At 44.2% G+C, this 19552-nt stretch overlaps 1 protein-coding gene across 4 annotated transcripts in view; it reads right to left on the bottom strand.

The window, feature by feature from the left end:
* TRIM33 (tripartite motif containing 33) overlaps window positions 1-14472 on the bottom strand; it is a 108520-nt gene extending 94048 nt beyond the window's left edge. For all 4 annotated transcript variants that reach the window (XM_060201846.1, XM_060201848.1, XM_060201847.1 and 1 more), the window contains exon 1: window positions 13826-14472. In XM_060201846.1, coding sequence (XP_060057829.1) covers window positions 13826-14354 — 529 coding nt within the window. In that variant the 5' untranslated portion in view covers window positions 14355-14472. The remainder of the gene's footprint in view (window positions 1-13825) is intronic.
* Between the last annotated feature and the right edge of the window lie 5080 nt (window positions 14473-19552).

The following is a 19552-nucleotide window of genomic DNA, read 5'->3' as shown; positions in this document are numbered from 1 at the left end:
CACTTGTATCAATAATATGGACTATCAAACTGTACTGATGACTTTTACTACTCCCTAACATTAATATCTATTGATCTATTTTGCACTTAGACATCATGAATTGGTCATTTTGACAAATAATGGTGCTCTATAAAAATCCACTAAATGCTAGCATATCATTAGACACTAAAAAAGCTGGTAATTTACAACGTTCTAATTACTCATTAAGATATATCATTTTAGACAAGAAAGATGCATTTAAAAAGTCTCACTCGGGGGTCGGGCGGTGGCGCAGTGGGTTAAGCACACGTGGCGCAAAGCGCAGGGACCGGTGTAAGGATCCCGGTTCGAGCCCCCGGCTCCCCACCTGCAGGAGAGTCGCTTCACGGGTGGTGAAGCAGGTCTGCAGGTGTCTATCTTTCTCTCCTCCTCTCTCTGTCTTCCCCTCCTCTCTCCATTTCTCTCTGTCCTGTCCAACAACAAAACAACGTCAACAATAGCAATAATAACCGCAACGAGGCTGCAACAACTAGGGCAACAAAAAAAGGGGAAAAAATGGCCTCCAGGAGCGGTGGTCATTGTGCAGGCACCGAGCCCAGCAATAACCCTGGAGGAAAAAAAAAAAAAGTCTCACTCTAGGGGGGTGGGCAGTAGCACAGCAGGTTAAGTGCACATGGTGCAAAGGACCAGCATAAGGATCTTGTTTCAAACCCCCCCCCCCCCCCCCCCCCCGCTCCCCACCTGTGTGTGTGTGGTGAAGCAGGTCTGCAGGTGCCTATCTTTCTCTCCCTCTCTCTGTATTCCCCTCCCCTCTAGATTTCTTTCTGTCCTATCCAACAACAACGACAGTAATAACTACAAGAACAACAACGATAAACAAGGGCAACAAAAGGAGAAAAAATAGCCTCCAGGAGCATTGCAGGCAATGACCCCCAACGATAACCCTGGAGGTCAAAAAAAAAAGTCTCACTTTCTCCTCGTAAGTAAATGAAATGAATAAAACTGTTTTCTTAATATGCCAATTGGTTCCACTTACTGATTGGCTCAAATCATCCATTTTTAAAAATATTTATTTATTGCCTTTTGTTGCCATTGTTGTAGTTATTGTTGTTGTTATTGATGTCGTCATTGTTGGATAGGACAGAGAGAAACGGAGAGATGGCAAAGACAGAGAGAGGGAGAGAAAGATAGACACCTACAGACCTTCTTCACCGCCTGTGAAGTGACTCCCCTGCAAGTGGGAACCGGGGGCTCAAACCAGGATCCTAATGGTCCTTGCATTTTGTGCCACCTGCGCTTAACCCACTGCGCTACCGCCCAACTCCCAAAATCATCCATTTTTGAGAAAATGTCAAATAGCCAGGTCTGAAAACCACTGTCACTCATTCTTTCAAGTACACATTTTCCAGAGTGCGTTTAACTTGATATTCAAGTAACTATACATGCACTTTTTTTCTTCCACTGCAGTGCAACTGCAGAAGCACTTTATGCTAATAGTATTCCTACACTGAATATTATGGAACAAGATTTAATAAAATAATGGTTTGGTTTGGTTTGGTTTTGAATAGGTTCTGGAATCAAAGCATGGTCCCACCACTTAGCTGAGTAACATTTTAATTTATTTATTATTGGATAGACAGAAAGTGAAAGGGAAGGGAGAGATAGAAAGAGAGATACCTGCAGTACTGTTTCACCTCTCGTGAAGCTTTCCCCCTGCAGGTTGGGACCAGGGGCTTGAATCTGGGAACTTTATGCACTGTAATGCATACTTAACCAGGTGCAACAATGCCTGACCCCACAAGTTTGTTTTTAGTTATTTAACCCAAGTCTGCTGGCAAAAATACAATGATTTAAAATCCTCCCAGGATTACATGGACCAACTATGAAAATTATTATTTTCACTTAGGATCTAATAAGAGAAGAGAGAAAAAAAAGCAGATTCTCCCAACTTAAAAAAAAAAAATTAAGTACAGATACAAGACCTTGCAAGACTTAGGATTTGGGACATTCATTTATAAGTCTTCACATCATAATTTTTAGGTAGCAGGAAAGGGTTAGGGCTACAAGAAACTTGACACACAGATGTCAGTAAAGTCCAGAAAAACTTCAACCTTCCTGACTCTTCTATTTACTATAAGTCACAGTGACAATGGAGAATGATTGAAAAACAGAAATAATAGTAGTACAACTTCCTGGGAGTTTACCATATACCAGACACATTATAAAGCATGTTATACAATTTACTCACTTAATCATGGAGTCCAAAAATGAATTCAGGTAGGCAAGGAAAGTTTAAGCAGATTAGCACAGAACTTACTTACCAAAGGCATCTCATATGAAATAAATGAAATATCTTTAAATGAATCTAGGTAGCCTAACTCCTGAATTGTACTTATTTAACCAACTACAACACTAGGTGTTCCAAAAAAAATGCTATTGCCAGATTGTGAAGACAGTGAAAAAATAGGGCATGGGATTTTTATGCCTGAAGCTCTGTAACATCAACCAACATAGACTGAACAGTGCTCTGGATGTCTCTCTCCAACTCAGGAAAATAAACACACAAAAGTGCTGCCTTTGATTAGGGGTGTCAGTGGTAAAGCATGGGATTTGCATGTATAAAGAAAGCCCTAAATTCAATCATAGTCACTGCATATGCCAGAGTGATGGTCTGGTTATTATCTCTTTCTCTCTAATCACCTTATTATTGTTTGGTGCTTTTTTTTTATCCCTTTATCTGCACTGTTCCACCACTCATTCAGCCCCCCCGCCCCCGCAAGTGGGGGTAGAGGTGCTTGATCTGAATCCTTGCACATAATAACACATGTACTCAATCGTGTGCCACCACCAGACCCAATTTGGCTTTTCAGACACAAATGTAATGACTATACCATTCCAAATCTCAAGATACGTGGGAAACTAGGGCCTTAAAAATTCCCAGATATACTATTGAATGTAAAACATTAATTCCCCAATAAAGAAATAAATTTTTTTTTTAATTTCTGATAAGCCACAAAGAGAACTAGCAAACTTCCCTTCAGTTTGATTTTGCTGGGACCAAAATTTCCAATAGTTCTAAGAAAAGATGTCCCAAATCGGTTCACCATGCTCAAGACAGAACCACTGTGAGGTGCTCCTCACACTATACACCCTCCCACTTACTACTAGACTGTGACTGTTGCCATCTACCTTTCTTCACAATTAGTAAAGACTAAGAGACAGAAAACCCTTTTCCCTGCTGACAATGCTAAGCTTAGATGTAAAACTTAACATAAAAAATAATGGAATCTGGGCAGTAGTACAGAGGTTAAAAGCGCACGTGGTGCAAAGCAGAAGGATACCAGTTAGAGCCCCCAGCTCCCCATCTGCAGGGGAGTCGCTTCATAGGCAGTGAAGCAGGTCTGCAGGTGTCTCTCTTTCACTTCCCCTCTGTCTTCCCCTCCTCTCTCCATTTCTCTCTGCTCTAACAATGATGACGACAACAACAATAAAAAACAAGGGCAACAAAAGGGAAAAATAAATATAATTTTTTTTTAATGAAGGGTGGGGGTATAGCATAATGGTTATGCAAAGAGACTTTCATGCCTGAGGCTCTCAAGTCCCAGGTTCAATCCCCCACACTGCCATAAGCCAGAACTGAGCAGTGCTCTGGTTAAAAAAAAAAAAAAAAAAAAGGAATCTGGGGCAGGGTGGTGGCGCATGCGCCAATGCGCAAGGACTCAGGTTCAAGCCCCCGGTCCCCACCTGCAGGGGGAAAGCTTCACAAGTGGTAAAGCAGGGCTGCAGGTGTCTCTATCTCTAACCCTCTCTATCCCTCCCTTCCCTCTCGATTTCTGACTGTCTCTATCCAGTAAATAAATAAAGATAATAAAAAATAATAATGGAATCTGACAGAATAGAAATGCAACTTTTTTTAAATTTATTTCTTTATTGGGGAATTAATGTTTTACATTCAACAGTAAATAAATACAATAGTTTGTACATGCATAACATTCCCCAGATTCCCATTTAACAATACAACCCCCACTATGTCATTTATCATCCTTCATGGACCTGTATTCTCCCCACCCACCCACCCCAGAGTCTTCTACTTTGGTGCAATACGCCAATTCCATTTCAGGTTCTACTTGTGTTTTCTTTTCTGATCAGAAATGCAACTTCTTAAAAAGAGGAAAGTTTTTTTTTTTTTTTTAAGATTCTGTTTATTAATGAGAAAGGAGAGAAAGAACCACACATCACTATTGTACATGTACTGCCGGGAACTGAACTTGGGACCTGCCTGAGAGTCCAATGCTTTATCACACTGCACCATCTCCCAGACCACAATAATTCTTCATCTCTATCATTGTATAGTCTAAAAGTCTCATCTGTTTCAAAAGTTCATTTACATTTCAGATGCATTAATACAAATTTTTATTTTATTGAATGTCATACATTTAGACATGCCCATTAATTCACTAAAACTCTTAAAAATCACAAAAGCATTTCAAAGTACTTTGATATACTAAAATAAAATTAACTAGTTTATCTACCTTGATTTTCTTATCTTTTAATAATCTAATACCTGTTTTAATCAGTAACTATCACTTTCTGACCATCAGAACCCTGCCAAACACTATTTAGGAAATGTTACACTTTTTTTTTTCCTAAGATTTTTTAAATTTATTTATGAGAAAGATAGGAGAGAAAGAACCAGACATCACTCTGGTACATGTCTGCCAGGGCTTGAACTCAGGACCTTGAACTCAGGATCTTTGAGAGTCCAATGCTTTATCCACTGTGCTACCTCCTGGACCACTCTACCTTGATTTTCCAAATACGCAACACTAATAGTCTCAAGTCATTTTCAAAACATTTAAGTCCACATTTCTCTTTCTCTATAAGATTTTATTTACAGGTGCGGTAGATAGTATAATGGATATGTAAAAAGAGAGACTTTCATGTCTGAGGTTCTAAGGTCCCCATCATCACCATAAGCCAGAGCTGAACAATATCTGGTTTAAAAAAAAAAAAATTATCTACTGGGGCCAGGAGGTGGCACACCTGGTTAAGCATTCACATTGCAGCACGCATGGACCCAGATTCAAGCCCCTGGCCCCACCTACAGAGGGAAAGTTTCAGGAGTGGTGAAACAGGGCTACAGGTCTTTGACTCTCTCCCTTTCTATCTTCTTCTCCCCCTCTCAATTTCTCTCTCTATCTAATAAACAAGTAAAAGATTTTATTTACTTTTTTTTTTTTTTGCTTCCAGGGTTATTGCTGGGGCTCAGTGCTGGTGCTACAAATCCACTGCTCCTGGAGGCCTTTTTTTTTCTCCCTATTTTATTGGATAGAACAGAGAGAAATTAAGAGGGGAGGGAAAAATAGAGAGGGGGAGCAAATTATAGACACCTGCAGGCAGACCTGCTTCACCACCTGTGAAGCAACCTTCCTACAGGTGGGGAGCCAAGGGCTTGAACCAAGATCCTTACACAGGTCCTTGCACTTCTAATGTGTGCTTGACTCAGTGTGTCATCATCCAGCCCACATTTTATTTACTTATTAAGGAGAAAGAGAGGAGAGGAGGCCAAGTGGTGGCACACCTAGTTGAGTACACATTACAATGTTCAACAACCCGGGTTTAAGCCCCCAGTTCCCACCTGCAGGGGGAAAGCTTTTTGTAAGTGGTGAAGCAGGCTGCAGTTGTCTCTTTCTCCCTCTCTATCCCCCCACTACCACTGTTCTCGATTTCTGGCTGTTTCTATCCAATAAATGAAGATAATAAAAAAATTTTAGAAGATAGGAGGAAAGAAAGAACCAGACATCACTCTAGTACATGTGCTGTCAAGGACTGAACTCAGGACCTCATGCTTGAGAGTCCAATATTTTATCTACTGCACCACCTCGCAGACCACTAAATCCAGACTTCTCAAAGTATAGTAGATAACAGAATCATATCAACTGTTAAATGGGCCAGAGGGGGAGGGGGGTTGCGCCTGGTTGAGCGCATATGTTGCAATCCAATAGGACCTAGGTTTAGGCCCCCGTCCCCACCTGCAGGGGGAAAACTTCATGAGTGGTCAAACAGCTCCGCAGGCGTCTCACTTCCTATTTTCCCCTCCCCCTCGTTATCTAGAAGTCTCTATCAAATAAATAAAGATAATAATTTGGGGGGGGGCCAGGTGGTAGTGCAGCAGGTTAAGCGCACATGGTGCAAAGCACAAGGACCAGCTAAGGATCCCGGTTCAACCCCCGCCCCCAGCTCCCCACCTGCAGGGGGGTTGCTTCACAGGCAATCTGTCTTTCTCTCCCCCTCTGTCTTCCTGTCCTTTCTCCATTTCTCTGTCTTATCCAACAACAATAATAACAACAAGGGTAACAAAATAGGAAAAAATGGCCTCCAGGAGCAGTGAATTCGTAGTGCAGGCACTGAGCCCCAGCAATAATCCTTGAGGCAAAATAATAATAATAATAATAATAAATGAAACTAATTTTTTTTAATCAAGTGTTAAAGATGAATATTCCTAGAAGCTGTTTGAGTAGCTCAGTAGTAAAGCACAGAATTTACATGCATGAGGTATCAGGCCCTAGCCTTGGCACCACATCTGCTAGAGCAATGCTCTGCTCTTCCTTTCTCACTAAATGTCTTTTTTTTTTTAGTGTAGATTCCTTGTGTCATGCTCAAAATAAATTAAAACAGTCTGTTAAACTCCCAAAATGGCATTTTAAAAAGCTCTCCAGGTGATTCTGATTCATTTAAAGGCTATATATTAAAGTCACTACAATATTCCAGTGGGAAGCAAGAAATAAACATGTGTCTACACATGTGTGGGGGGCCAGAAATAATCTAGGAACTCTACATACCTTCCTGGCAAGTCTGTTATAAATTCTACACTCTTAAAAAAAAATAATGCTGCTTCAAAAAAGAAAGGAAAAAGGAGAGAGAAAACTCCCATGTTCAAATCTTGACACTACATGGAAGTACTCCCAAACCAGGGTATGTTCCATAGTTGGAAGAGCAGTGCTGTGGCATCTGTTTCTCTCTGGAGAATAACTAAGTCAGCCCAGTCTTGGTGGAATCAAACAAAAATGAGATTTCCATCACTTAAGGGAAAAAGAAAACAATCAGGGCTGAAAACAAAACAGTTCACTTGAACAGTGGCCTACTTTGCCATATACACAAACCAGGTTCAGGTGGGACGGCACCCACATTTATTTTTCCCCCTTTTGTTGCCCTTGTTGTTGTAGCCTTGTTGTTATTATTATTGTTGATGATGATGTCATTCATTGTTGGATAGGACAGAGAGAAATGGAGAAAGGAGGGGAAGACAGACAGGGAGAGAAAGATAGACACCTGCAGACCTGCTTCACCACCTGTGAATCGAATCCCCTGCATGTGGGGAGCCAGGGGGTCGAACCTGGATTCTTACACTGGTCCTTGCGATTTGAGCCAAGTGCGCTTAACCTAGTGCGCTACTGCCCGACCCCCCTCAGCCACCACATTTAAAGAAGCTTTGGAGATGGGAAGATGATGGGGGGGATGGGGGTGGAGATGGAGGAAATGGGGGGTGGGGGGGACAAGGATGGGGAGAAGGAGATGGCATATATATGTATCATTAATAAATCTGGGTAGGGTTGGGAGGAGAGAGGAAGACTCAGGAATCAAGATCTCTGGTACATGTGATGTTGGGGCTCAAACTCAGGACCAGTGTCTTGTTCACTGCACCACCTCCAGGTTTTAAGTAAGTAAAACAGAATAGCTGCTCCAAAATAGGCATCCTGACAAAATTAGATAATACTGATACTGCTGCTCTAAATACCACATTTGATACTGTCCATCCAGAGAAAACAGTTAATGGTATGAATAACATTGACAAGTTAAAGAAACAGGAAAAAAGTCCAGTCAGAATGTTATAGTTTGGGAGTCGGGCTGTAGCACAGCGGGTTAAGCGCAGGTGGCGCTAAGCACAAGGACCCGCATAAGGATCCTGGTTCAAGCCCTGGCTCCCCACCTGCAGGTGTGTCACTTCACAAGCAGTGAAACAGGTCTGCAGGTGTCTATCTTTCTCTCCCTCTCTCCGTCTTCCCCCTCCCCTCTCCATTTCTCTCTGTCCTATCCAACAACAATGACAACAATAATAACTACAACAATAAAAAACAACAAGGGCAACAAAAGGGAATAAATAAAAATAAATAAGTAAAAAGAATGTTATAGTTTTAGAACCACTTAAGATGGCTCCCCTGTTGTATGCTTTACATTGGTTTGTTCTAGCCCTCCCCCGCCAAGAGAATTGGATCAGTCCAGTTAGTTTCACAGCCCGCTTGGCCCCGCCCCTAGGAACCCCGCCAGAGTTCCAGAGTTCGGGAGTCTGAGAGTTGGAGAGGGTTCCTGAGTGCCACAAAGAGACAGCAGAGTTCTGTTTGGTGATTAGTTTGGTTTAGTTTATGAATCGTTGTTCCTGAATAAAGAAATACAGCTTCCCTGCCCAGCCGTGTGTCTCTGGTCGTCTCTGTTACCCGCCCGTGAAGCTAGCCCACCAGCTGGAGCGTCCGAATTTTAACAACACTCCCCAAACCAAAGACAGACTCACAGATTGTTGAATAGTATCTTGCATTTGCAAAGTATTTCAGCTGAGAAAAGCATTTTCACTCTGTCTTTAGTAGTAGTAAGATATAAATCTAGGACTATTAGATACATTTTAGAGATAAGCTGAGATACAGAAAATAAGTATAACCAACTCCACATCCAGTGTTCCCTTCAGAGCAGCATGTCTACTTTCATTTTTTAATTTTATTTATTTATTTATTGCCTCCAGGGTTATTGCTGGGGCTCAGTGTCTGAACTATGAATCCACTGCTCCTGGAGGCCATTTTTTTCCTTTTGTTGCCCTTATTGTTTACCACATGTTTACTTTTAAAAAATAGGCAATATACATACAGGTATTAATACTGAAAAAAAAAACAAACACTTTTCTAGATGCTCTGTCTAAAAGCACATCAGGGGAAATAGCTCAACTTAAAAGTTCTGGACCTGCAGGTTAGATCTGCTCAACAAGTACCAGTGATGTTCTCTGTATCATGTAAAATTCTCTCTGATGTGTGAGTAATAAACCTTAAAAAAAAAAAATGCTATGGTTTAAACACATACTCTCTCTCCCTCCCCTCCACCCCTCCACAAGGCTCCCAGATTAAACGTTTCACATACACATTAGAAAGCAGCACTCACTACCTTAAAATCGACAGTCTTGGGCTGAGTGGTGGCACACCTGGTTCAGTGCAAACTTTATCATAGACATGGGCCAGGTTCAAATCCCCAGACCCCACCTGCAGAGGGGAAGCATCAAGAATGGTGAAGCTGAGTTGTAGGTATCTCTCTCTCTCCATTTCTGTCTCCCCAGCTTCTCTCAATTTCTCTGTCCTATCAAATAAATATTTAAAAAATACATTTAGGCAGGGGTAGATAGCATATGGTTATGCAAACAGACTTTCATGCCTGAGGCTGCATCAAGTCCCAGGTTCAATCCCCTACACCACCATAAGCCAGAGCTGAGCAGTGCTCTGGTTAAAAATAATGATAATATATAAATAAAGATATATTTTTAAATTCTGACAGGAGCCACATGGTGGCACACCTTCTTAAGCACTCATATTACAGTGCTCAAGAACCTGGATTCAAACTCCTGGTTGCCACCTGTAGGGGAAAGCTTCACAAATGGTGAAGCAAAGCTGGAGGTGTCTCTGTCTCTCTCCTTCTATCTCCTCCTTTTTATCTCTATCCAATAATAAATAAAAAGATCTAAAAAAGAAAAAAAGAATTTAAAAAAATTTGACAGTCTTGAGTTCCATTTATTTACTGTGCCTGCGAGAGGAATAGAGAGAGCCAAAGTATCACTCTGGCACATATGATGCCTGATAGATAACTCAGGCCCTCAGACTTGAGGACCCAATACTCTATCCACTAAGCCGTCTCCCAGGCCACTTCTTACATCTTCTATTGATAGTTTAAAAACAGTACGGAGAAAGGAGAAAAATCTGGATACTTTGGAGTCTCCATGAACAGAAGAGAGCAGATTTCATAGCCTCAGTCCCTCAGCCATATCAAGCAACTTCCATCTTCCTTGTCTCACATAATCCAGGTTTCACCCAAGAACACTCAATCCCATGTCTTACTATTCTTGAGGGGCCCTGAAACATACACCCATTTTCTACCTTTCATACTTCTATTACCACTTCTCCATCAAACCCCTATTCTTTCCTTTTTTAAAAAAAATATTTATTTCCTTTTCGTTGCCCTTGTTGTTTTTGTTGTAACTATTGTTGCCGATGTCATCGTTGTTGGATAGGACAGAGAGAAATGGAGAGAGATGGGTAAGACAGAAAGGGGGAGAGATAGATAGACACCTGCAGACCTGCAACTCCCCTGCAGGTGAGGAGCGGGGGTCTCAAACCAGGATCCTTATAATGGTCCTTGCACTTTACAGCACGTGCTCTTAACCCAGTGCACTACCACCGTTCACCTTTTTTTTTTTTTTTTTTTTTTAACACTGCTCAGCTCTGGCTGATTGAACCTGGGACTTGAGAGCCTCAGGCATGAAAGTCTCTTTGCATAACCACTATGCTATACCTCCACCCGCTCATTCAATTTTTTAAAAAGATGCATTTATCACATATACACACACACTGGCACAGTAGGTAAAGTACAAATACCATCATGTGCAAATAACTGGGTTCTAAATTCAAGTTCTGGGGGAAGCTATGCTATAGAACTCTTACTCAACCTTTCTTCGTTCCCTCCCCCTCAATTTTTCATGGCACCTACCAAAATAAGATGGAATCTAAGGTACATAATTACAGAGCAAAGAATAGAAGAGTAAGATAAATTTAAAAAAAAAAAAAGATAATTAGAAGCTCTTCCCATAAACTCGGCCAAAGTATAAGAAATAGTAAAAACTATCAGTATATAACCTTACTGACGATCTTAAACCCCTATTCTTAACATTATCCTGGGAATATTTCAAACCCAAAACTAAAGTATCTTCCCTCTATTACATGCATACCTATTTCTGGATCTGAATTTTTTTTTGCATTAATAGCAAGCAGTGCCAACCACCAAACCACAATAAAAATGAGAACTCCACCCAGACAAGTATGTCTCCCTCACACAATCTCTATCACTCCCTGTCTCCATTCCCGTGGCTACTACACACACTTAGTACTAATTATAATTACCAGATACAATCAGTAACGTAATAAACTTGCTACCATTTCATTAATAACCAAGTACTAATCACTTTGCATACTTCTATCATTATGAGGTGGGCAACTTTATCCTTGTTTCATAACTTAGAAAACCGAGGCTAAGAAAAAAAAAAATCTGCCCAAGCCACAAATATGATTTTTTAAAAGTCAATTTTTGAACTCCAAAGTGTCTTACAAACTTTCTCTATTTCTCCCAAAGCAAAATGTTTCCTTCTTGGACCTAGGTTCAAGCCTCTGGTCCCCACCTGCAGGGGGAAAGCTTTGTGAGTGGTGAAGCAGTGTTGCAGGTATCTCTGTCTCTGCATCTCCCCCCTCCCTCTTGATTTCTGGCTGTCTCTATCAAATAAATATAGTTTTTTAAAAAGTTTCCTTCTTTAATACCTGGTATCAGTACTTAACCACATTTTTCCAAATGCTAACTTCTCACCAAGATTCTACTAACTGGTCCTACCTCCAGCCTTATTTCCATTTCCTTTCACTAAGTCCCTAGTGATCTTTCTGGATACAGATGTGATCCTTTTATCCTCTTGATAGAAAAGTCCTTCAGGGACTCCCTTTAGGAAACACTATAAAGGATGTATGTGAAAGGGTGAATCTCAATCAGATCCAAAATCCCTTACATAAAATTCACTAAGTCACAAGCTTTGAAACTTCATTATTTAAGTCTGCAATAAAAACCATCCTGAATTGTGGGAGAGTATTATTACTGTATTCCCCATTAGTGTGACATCTGTATGCTTAACTGCAGAAACATTACAGTGTTTGACAGGGGCCAGTGGTTGACCTGGTTGAGCACACATGTAACTATGAGCAAGGATTGAGGTTCAAGTCCCTGGTCCCTATTTGAAGAAGGAAACCTTCATGACTGGTGAAGCAGTACTACAGGTGTTTCTCCCTACCACCCCTCTCTATATAGACAGAGATAATTTTTTTTTGCCTCCAGGGTTATTGCTGGGGCTCGGTGCCTGCGCTATGAATCCACTGCTCCTGGAGGCCATTTTTTCCATTTTGATGCCATTGTTATTGTTGGGGTTTTTTATTATTGTTATTGCTGCTATTGTTGTTGGATAGGACAGACAGAAATCGAGAGAGGAGGGGAAGACAGAGAGAGGGAAGAGAAAGATAGGCACCTGCAGGCCTGCTTCTTATGCTGGTCCTTGTGCTTCATGCCATGTGCACTTAACCCACTGTGCTATTTACACAGTGTTGTGCTATTGGATAGAGACAGCCAGAAACTGAGAGGAAGGAGGAGACAGGGAGGGAGACAGACAGACACCTGCAACCCTGCTTCACCACTTGTGAAGCTTTCCCTCTGCAGGTGGGGACTGGGGGCTTGAACCTGGATCCCTGTGCACTGTACAGTGCACTCAATCAGGTGCACTACCACTGGCCCCCCATCCCCCCCTCTCAATTCCTCTGTCATATGAAATTGAAAAGTAATCAACAGGGGACAGGCAGTGGTACATTTCATAGTGTACATGTTAAATGTGCCAAGACCTGGGTCCCCACCAGCAAGGGAGAGCTTCATGAGAGGTGAAGCAGTGTTTCAGGTGTCTCTCGCTTCCCTTCCAATTTATCTGTCTCTAAAATAAATATTTAAAGCAATAATAATTATTTTTAAATATGGTATTTGACAATGAGTTATTAACTCAAACCCAGATGGAGTATTATATATGAAACTTAACCAAGAAGAAAAAATCCGAACTGTTCTAAAGTCCTAAACACACCCAGGTCCCCAAGTCCCAAGAGTATTGACAATGTAGACCCCTTTCTTATTCAGCCCATCCATGTAATCCCCACCAATCACCTTCTATATCCCAAGGATGTGAAAAGGGCCCTGAATACTCACTCTTCAAGAAATGTGCTCAAGAGCTATGAAGTTTTCCTGACCTTCTGGGTGTGATACAAGCATGTACCAGACCCTCCTCCACTGCTGCACACATGCACTGCGTATGTTCCCTGCATTCGCCCGAGGACGGGCTCTTCACGGACTAGTTTATTCATTCCTAGCACAGGGTCCAGAACAATGCAGTCCCCACAACTCCCTAACTCCTGAATCCCTTCAAGGCTCATTTCTCCTTTACCCCCTAAAGCCCTTTGGATTCCCTCTAAGCATGCAGGCACCTCCCAGCTATTTTCGTTTCCAGAGTTGCTCCTTCCCGATGTCATCTTAAAATTACTTTCTACCCGCCTCCTCCTCTGAGCCCCCAACTCTCCAATGCCCTTCGTCTGCCTGTTTAGCCCCGGGTCCCTCCCTCCAGCCGTGGACGGGATCGGTGCTCGCTGCTCGCTCTATTCGAGACACTTGACCCTCGCGATGCTCACCGCTGGCCCACCCGCCTCTCCCGGCCGCCGGAGCTCCTCCGCCGCGCGGCGGCTCACAGCCGGGCTCCCCCGCCCCGCGCCTCCCCGGCCTCCCTCCGCACATCACCGACCTCCCCTGCGGCTGGCGTCTCCTCCCCTGTCTCTCGCACCCGGCACCCCTCCCTCCACCCTCCCCGAGGGTCCGGAGGCCCAGCTCCCCTGGAAACTGTGCCAGAGCCGTCTCCGTCGCCTCCGAGACCCCCTCCAGAACCGCGCCGGCCCCGACTCGGGCAGGGCCCGCTCACCTTGCTGGACGTCGCCGTTGCTGCCCCCCGGGATGGGCACGCTGAGCTGGCGCTCGGGCTCCGGCAGGCAGCGCAGGCAGAAGGAGTGCAGGCAGGGCAGCAGCTTGGGCTCCGCCTCGCGCCGGCTCTGCAGGCTCTGCTGACACACCGCGCAGGTGTCCAGAAGCGAGGCTGGCGGCCCGGGAGGCGGCCCCGCCGAGGGACCCGGAGCGGGAGCCGAGGCCGCAGCTGGAGCGGGTGTGGAGACCGCCCCCCCGGCAACTCCAGGGCCCACGGTGGCCGCGGGGGTTGAGGCAGTCGGGGCCGAGCTGGAGGAGGCCGCGGCCACCCCCCCGTCGTCGGGCCCGGCCGCGCCGCTCTCGGCGCCCGCCCTGCCGCCTTCCTCCTCCTCCTCCTCCTCCACCAGCACCGCGGCGAGAGGCGGCTCCGCCTCCTGCGCCGCGGGCCCGGCGGCCCCGGCAGTTCCCGGCGCGCTGCCGGTGCCCCCGCCGCCGCTCTCAGCCTCGCCGCCGCCTTTGTTTTCCGCCATGTTTTCCTCTTTGAACCCGCCGGACCGCCCCGCGCCGCCCGCCGCCCGCGCCGCCGCCGCCGCCCCCAGCCCCAGCCGCAGCCGCAGCGAGAGCGGCCGCCGAGAGCGAGCAGACGAGCGAACGAACGAGAGCGCGCGCGCACCCGGCGCCCCCGCCCTCGCGTCGCGCGTTGGAAGGAGTGCGGGCGTGGCGCGCGCACGTACGCACGGACGTCCTCGGGGAGGAGGCGGGAACTCAGTGCGGACGCGAGGTCGTCCTCCCTGCCATCCTGCCGGGCTTAGGGCGGGTTTGTCGCTTCCGTGCAGCGGCCGGTGTGCTCGTGGTGTGAGCTTTTAAAGCCAGAGGCGGTTGTCGGCTGTACTGCCTGCACCCGCCAGGGCTGGTGAAACGCCCTGACGCCGCGGCGACTCGGGTACAAGAGCAAGGAAGGCAGGAAGCCCGAGCCGACTCCTGCCGAGCGAGCACCTCCCGGGCGGCGCCATCCCCGGAGGCGGGCGCTCCCCTCCGGGACGTCGCTTGCACCATCAGACCCCTCCCGGCTCCCGATGTTTTAATGGGCCGCGTTCCTTTGGGCTGTTGTGCCTCCGGGGAACAGTAAGGCAGGGCTGCTTTCTTTCTTTTTTTATTAATTGGAGCACCTACCAGAAATAGTTTGGGCAGACCCTGCGAGAAAGAAAGTTTTAACAGCTATTTTTAGCTAAGGTGATTTTTTTTTTTTATTTATTTTTTACTGGCATCGGGGAAACAACCCATCCAGGAGCTTTTTCAAAGCAGAAATGCCAAAACCACACCCAAGACCTGAATCAGGAAGTGGAGAGAAGGCTGATGGGTGTGTTGCAAAGCCGCTTCTCTGATTCGGACTGTGCATCATTTTGGGGAGGCCCTGCTCTAACCTATAGCCTGAGAATCCTGCCGCTGTGCTGGCGTAAATTGGGGTACAGATGCCCTTTTAATGTCGGTAATGAGCTCAGAGAGGAGTGTCATTTGATAAACAAGAACAGTACTCTGGGGATTGAGTGCAGCGCTGTTTTAATGTTGGGGACATCAAATGTTTGCCTTGTCTAACAATCTTTTTTTGAGCTGGTGTAGACGCTGTTAAACCACTTTTCATTTACTTACTCAAGGACAGTGCTGACCTTTTAACTGTCAGATAGTGTTTGCTAGGGTTACAACAAAAGAAATCCTTGCCTTCAAGGAATTTACAATCTAATGGAAGACAAATATATGCGAAGAATTCATAAATGCCTTGGAGAAAGAAATGAGAGGGCCGGGGATAGATAGCATAATGGTTATCAAAGAGACTACTTTTATACCTGAGGCTCCAAAATCCCAGAGCTGATCAGTGCTCTGGTTAAAGAGAGGGAGAGAGAGAAAAGAGGTAGTTGAGAATACCCTCTCATTTATTGCTTACCTGGGGAATGTACCTCCCTTGCCATGAGCAGGACCCAGATGGGTGCAGAAGGCACTAGGGGAAGCTTTTTGTGTTTGTCCCTCTTTCCCTCTGTACCTGTCAGAAAAAAGTCAGCTAGGAGCAGAAAGCTTGTGACTCTTAAAAAGTGTTGTGGGACCCGGTGGAGACGCGCCTTGTTGAGCGCACATGTGACAATGCGCAAGGACCCAGTTCAGCCCCCAGTCCCCACCTGCAGGGGAAAAGCTTTGTGAGTGGTGTTGTTGCAGGTGTCTCTCCTCTGTATCACCTCCTTCCCTCTAGATTTCTGGCTGTCTCTACCCAATAAATAAAATAAAGACAAAATAGGGAGTCGGGCGGTAGCGCAGCGAGCTAAGTGCACATGGCGCAAAGCACAAGGACCAGCGTAAGGAGCCCGGTTCGAGCCCCTGGCTCCCCACCTGCAGGGGAGTCTCTTCACAGGCGGTGAAGCAGGTCTGCAGGTGTCTGTCTTTCTCTCCCCCTCTCTGTCTTCCCCTTACTCTCTCCATTTCTCTCTGTCCTATCCAACAACGACAACAACAATGACATCAATAACAATAATAATAACTACAACAATAAAACAAGGGCAACAAAAGGAAATAAATAAATATAAAAATATTTTTTAAAAAATAAAGACAAAATAAATTTTTAAAAAGAAGAGTGTTGCAGGCAGTGTAAGAAGCAGGACAAAAATTATGTGACATTGTGTATGCCAGAATGATCCTCTGGTTCTCTCTCCTCTCTCATCAACAAACCTTTGATAAAAAAATTTTAAAAAAGGGAGTCGGTCGGTAGCACATGGGCAAAGCTCAATGACCGATCCAGTTAGAGCCCCAGCTCCCCACCTGCAGGGGAGTCGCTTCACAAGCAGTGAAGCAGGTCTGCAGGTGTCTTATCTTTCTCTCCCCCTCTCTGTCTTCCCATCCTCTCTCCATTTCTCTCTGTCCTATCCAACAATGACGACAACAGTAATAACTACAACAATAAAAACAAGGGCAACAAAAGAGAATAAACATTTAAATAAATAAATAAAAATAAAAACCCACCTGCAAGGGGAAAGCTTCACAAATGGTGAAACAGGGCTGCAGGTGTCTAATAAAGATAATTTTTTTTTAGTTTTTTTTTTTTTAAAGGTTCCTGGATAGACAGGGAGTCTTTCTTGACCTGTCATCGGAAACCTTTAAGAATCAGCAAGGCTGGAGTGACTTTAAACAAGAAAAGGGTCACGGCATGAGGTAAGAATTAAGGAAGCCCTATCTTTGTAGACAGACATGGTCTTCAATTTCTTTAGCTATTGTGCCCTTGAAAAGAACTACTTGCTCCCTTCAAACATTTTTAAGTCAACTCTAAAACATGAATGTAAATAGTAGCAAAGTTGATTTCTGACTTTTTGCAATACAGTGGTCCCCCTTATTCATGATTTAGCTTTCCAATATCTCTTTACGGGTGACCAACTGTGGTCTGACAATACTATATACAATTAGATTATTTGCACCTTTTTTTTTGGAAATTAATATCTAGTTCTTAGTTGGAGTCTCACATCTGCCTTTTCATTAAACCTGCCCCCCTCCCACCGCAAATTGTCTTATTTGGGTAATAATGATCTACAGGACAGAAATTGTCACTCGGATACAATTTCTTTCTTTTTTAACAAAGCATTGTTTCTCCCTGGCTGATGGTGGTGTGAGAAAATTGAACCTGGGACCTCTGGTGCCTCAGATATAAAAGATTTTATTTGGGAGTCGGGTGTAGCGCAGCGGGTTAAGCTCATATAGCGAGAAGCACAAGGACCTGCTTAAGGATCCCGGTTCAGTTGGAGCCCCTGGCTCCCCACCTGCGGGGGAGTCGCTTTATAGGCTGTGAAGCAGGTCTGCAGGTGTCCCTCTTTCTCTCCCCCTCTCTCTGTCTTCCCCTCCTCTCTCCATTTCTCTCTATCCTATCTAACAATAACATCAATAACAACAGCTACCACAACAATAAAAAAACAAGGGCAACAAAAGAAAATAAATAAATATACAAAAATATCTTTAAAAAGGTTTTATTTATTTGTTTTATAGGAGATAGAGGTTAAACTAGAGCATGCCTCCTGCATGTTCAGGGCCATGGATTGAACCTGAAACCTCAGACTGAGTTATGCATTCATCTACTGAGCCACCTCCCCAGCCACTGTACCAAATAATTTTAATGACTGCATTAAATGAGACAGTTTAACAAACACCATTAACTACTTTAAAAGTACAAAATCAAAAGATATTTAGTGTTGCTGGGAATGTCTAAATAAGATGGCTAGTAGGGAGCAGGGGTAGATAGCATAGCATTTATACAAAGAGATTCTCCTGCCTGAGGCTCCAAAGTCCCAGGTTCAATCCCCTGCACCACCATAAGCCAGAACTTATCAGTGCTCTGGTTAAAAAAAAGAAAAAAGATAGGTTTTGTTTGTTGTTGTTTGAGGATTTGTTTAGTGTTTTTTTTAATATTTATTTTCCCTTTTGTTGTCCTTGTTGATTTTTATGGTTGTTGTAGTTGTTGTTATTGATGTCGTTGTTGTTAGGTCAGAGAGAAATGGAGAGAGAAGGGGGAGAGAAAAATAGACACCTGCAGACCTGCTTCACCACTTGTGAAGGGACCCCTCTTGCAGGTGGGGAACTGAGGGCTTGAAGCCAGATCCTTTATGCCGATCATTGCGCTTCATGCCACATGCGCTTAACCCGCTGCACTACTGCCTGACTCCCGAGGATTTGTTTATTTATTTATTTTTTTTACAATTTATGTAGACATAGATGTATAGATTATTACTAGGATGAGACAGGTCCCTATCAACTTTCTTTTTTATTTTATAGATGCAGTGCATGTATGTATATGTATACATGGTTAATTCCTTAAAACTCTTTTTACTTGTGTACCCCTATGGAAAATTTATACCATTGGAGTGCTCAAGGAAGACATACATCCTAGGTTTTGTCTCTTTTTTTTCCCCACCAGATCATTGCTCAATTCTGGCATATGGTGGTGCCAGGGATTGAAGCTGGAACCTTAAAGCCTCAAGAGTGAAAGTCTTTTGCATAACCATTATGCAGTCTCCCTTGAGCATTTATCCCAGTTTTAAAATGCCAAGTGAAATGAGAAGTTCTTAATGACTTTTGAGCAATGACTCAAAGTTATGTAAAAAGTCACTGTGGCTGTTTCTGGGAGAAATCTTGTAGGAGGTCAGATCTGGATAAAGTAGACTGCTGATACAGTAATTTTTCAGGCTAGGAAAAGTGGTTGATTGGACCAGGGTGTCAATGTTTAAAAATATGGATTATAAGAAGAACAGAAAGGGAAACTCAAAGCAGAATCTGACTGAGTTTAGAGTATAGCACCAAAGTAAAAATCTCTGGGGGGAGGAGGGTAGATGTTCAACTTCACTGTCGGGGGCAAGGGGAAGGACACAGACCTTTGATGGTGGGAATGGTGTTAATATACACTCCTACTAATTCACAGTCTCACAAATCACTAATTAATTAGAGGCAGGAAATGGATGTCTCAGGCTTTTTGATGCATAGACCATAGCTCTGAATATATATGCCTTCAGTCTAAGCATGGGTGGGAGTCGGGGTAGTAGCATAGCGGGTTAAGTGCACGTGGCACCAAGTGCCAAGCACAAGGACCGGCAGAAGGGTCCTGGTTCAAGCTCCCAGCTCCCCACCTGCAGGGGGGGAGTCACACCACAGATGGTGAAGCAGGTCTGCAGGTGTTTATCTTTCTCTCCCCCTCTCTGTCTTCCCC

Source organism: Erinaceus europaeus, chromosome 11 (genome assembly GCF_950295315.1).
Source record: "Erinaceus europaeus chromosome 11, mEriEur2.1, whole genome shotgun sequence".
NCBI lineage: Eukaryota > Metazoa > Chordata > Mammalia > Eulipotyphla > Erinaceidae > Erinaceus > Erinaceus europaeus.
The sequence above is the reverse complement of the archived record's forward strand: the minus strand, read 5'-3'. Positions and strand labels throughout refer to the sequence as shown.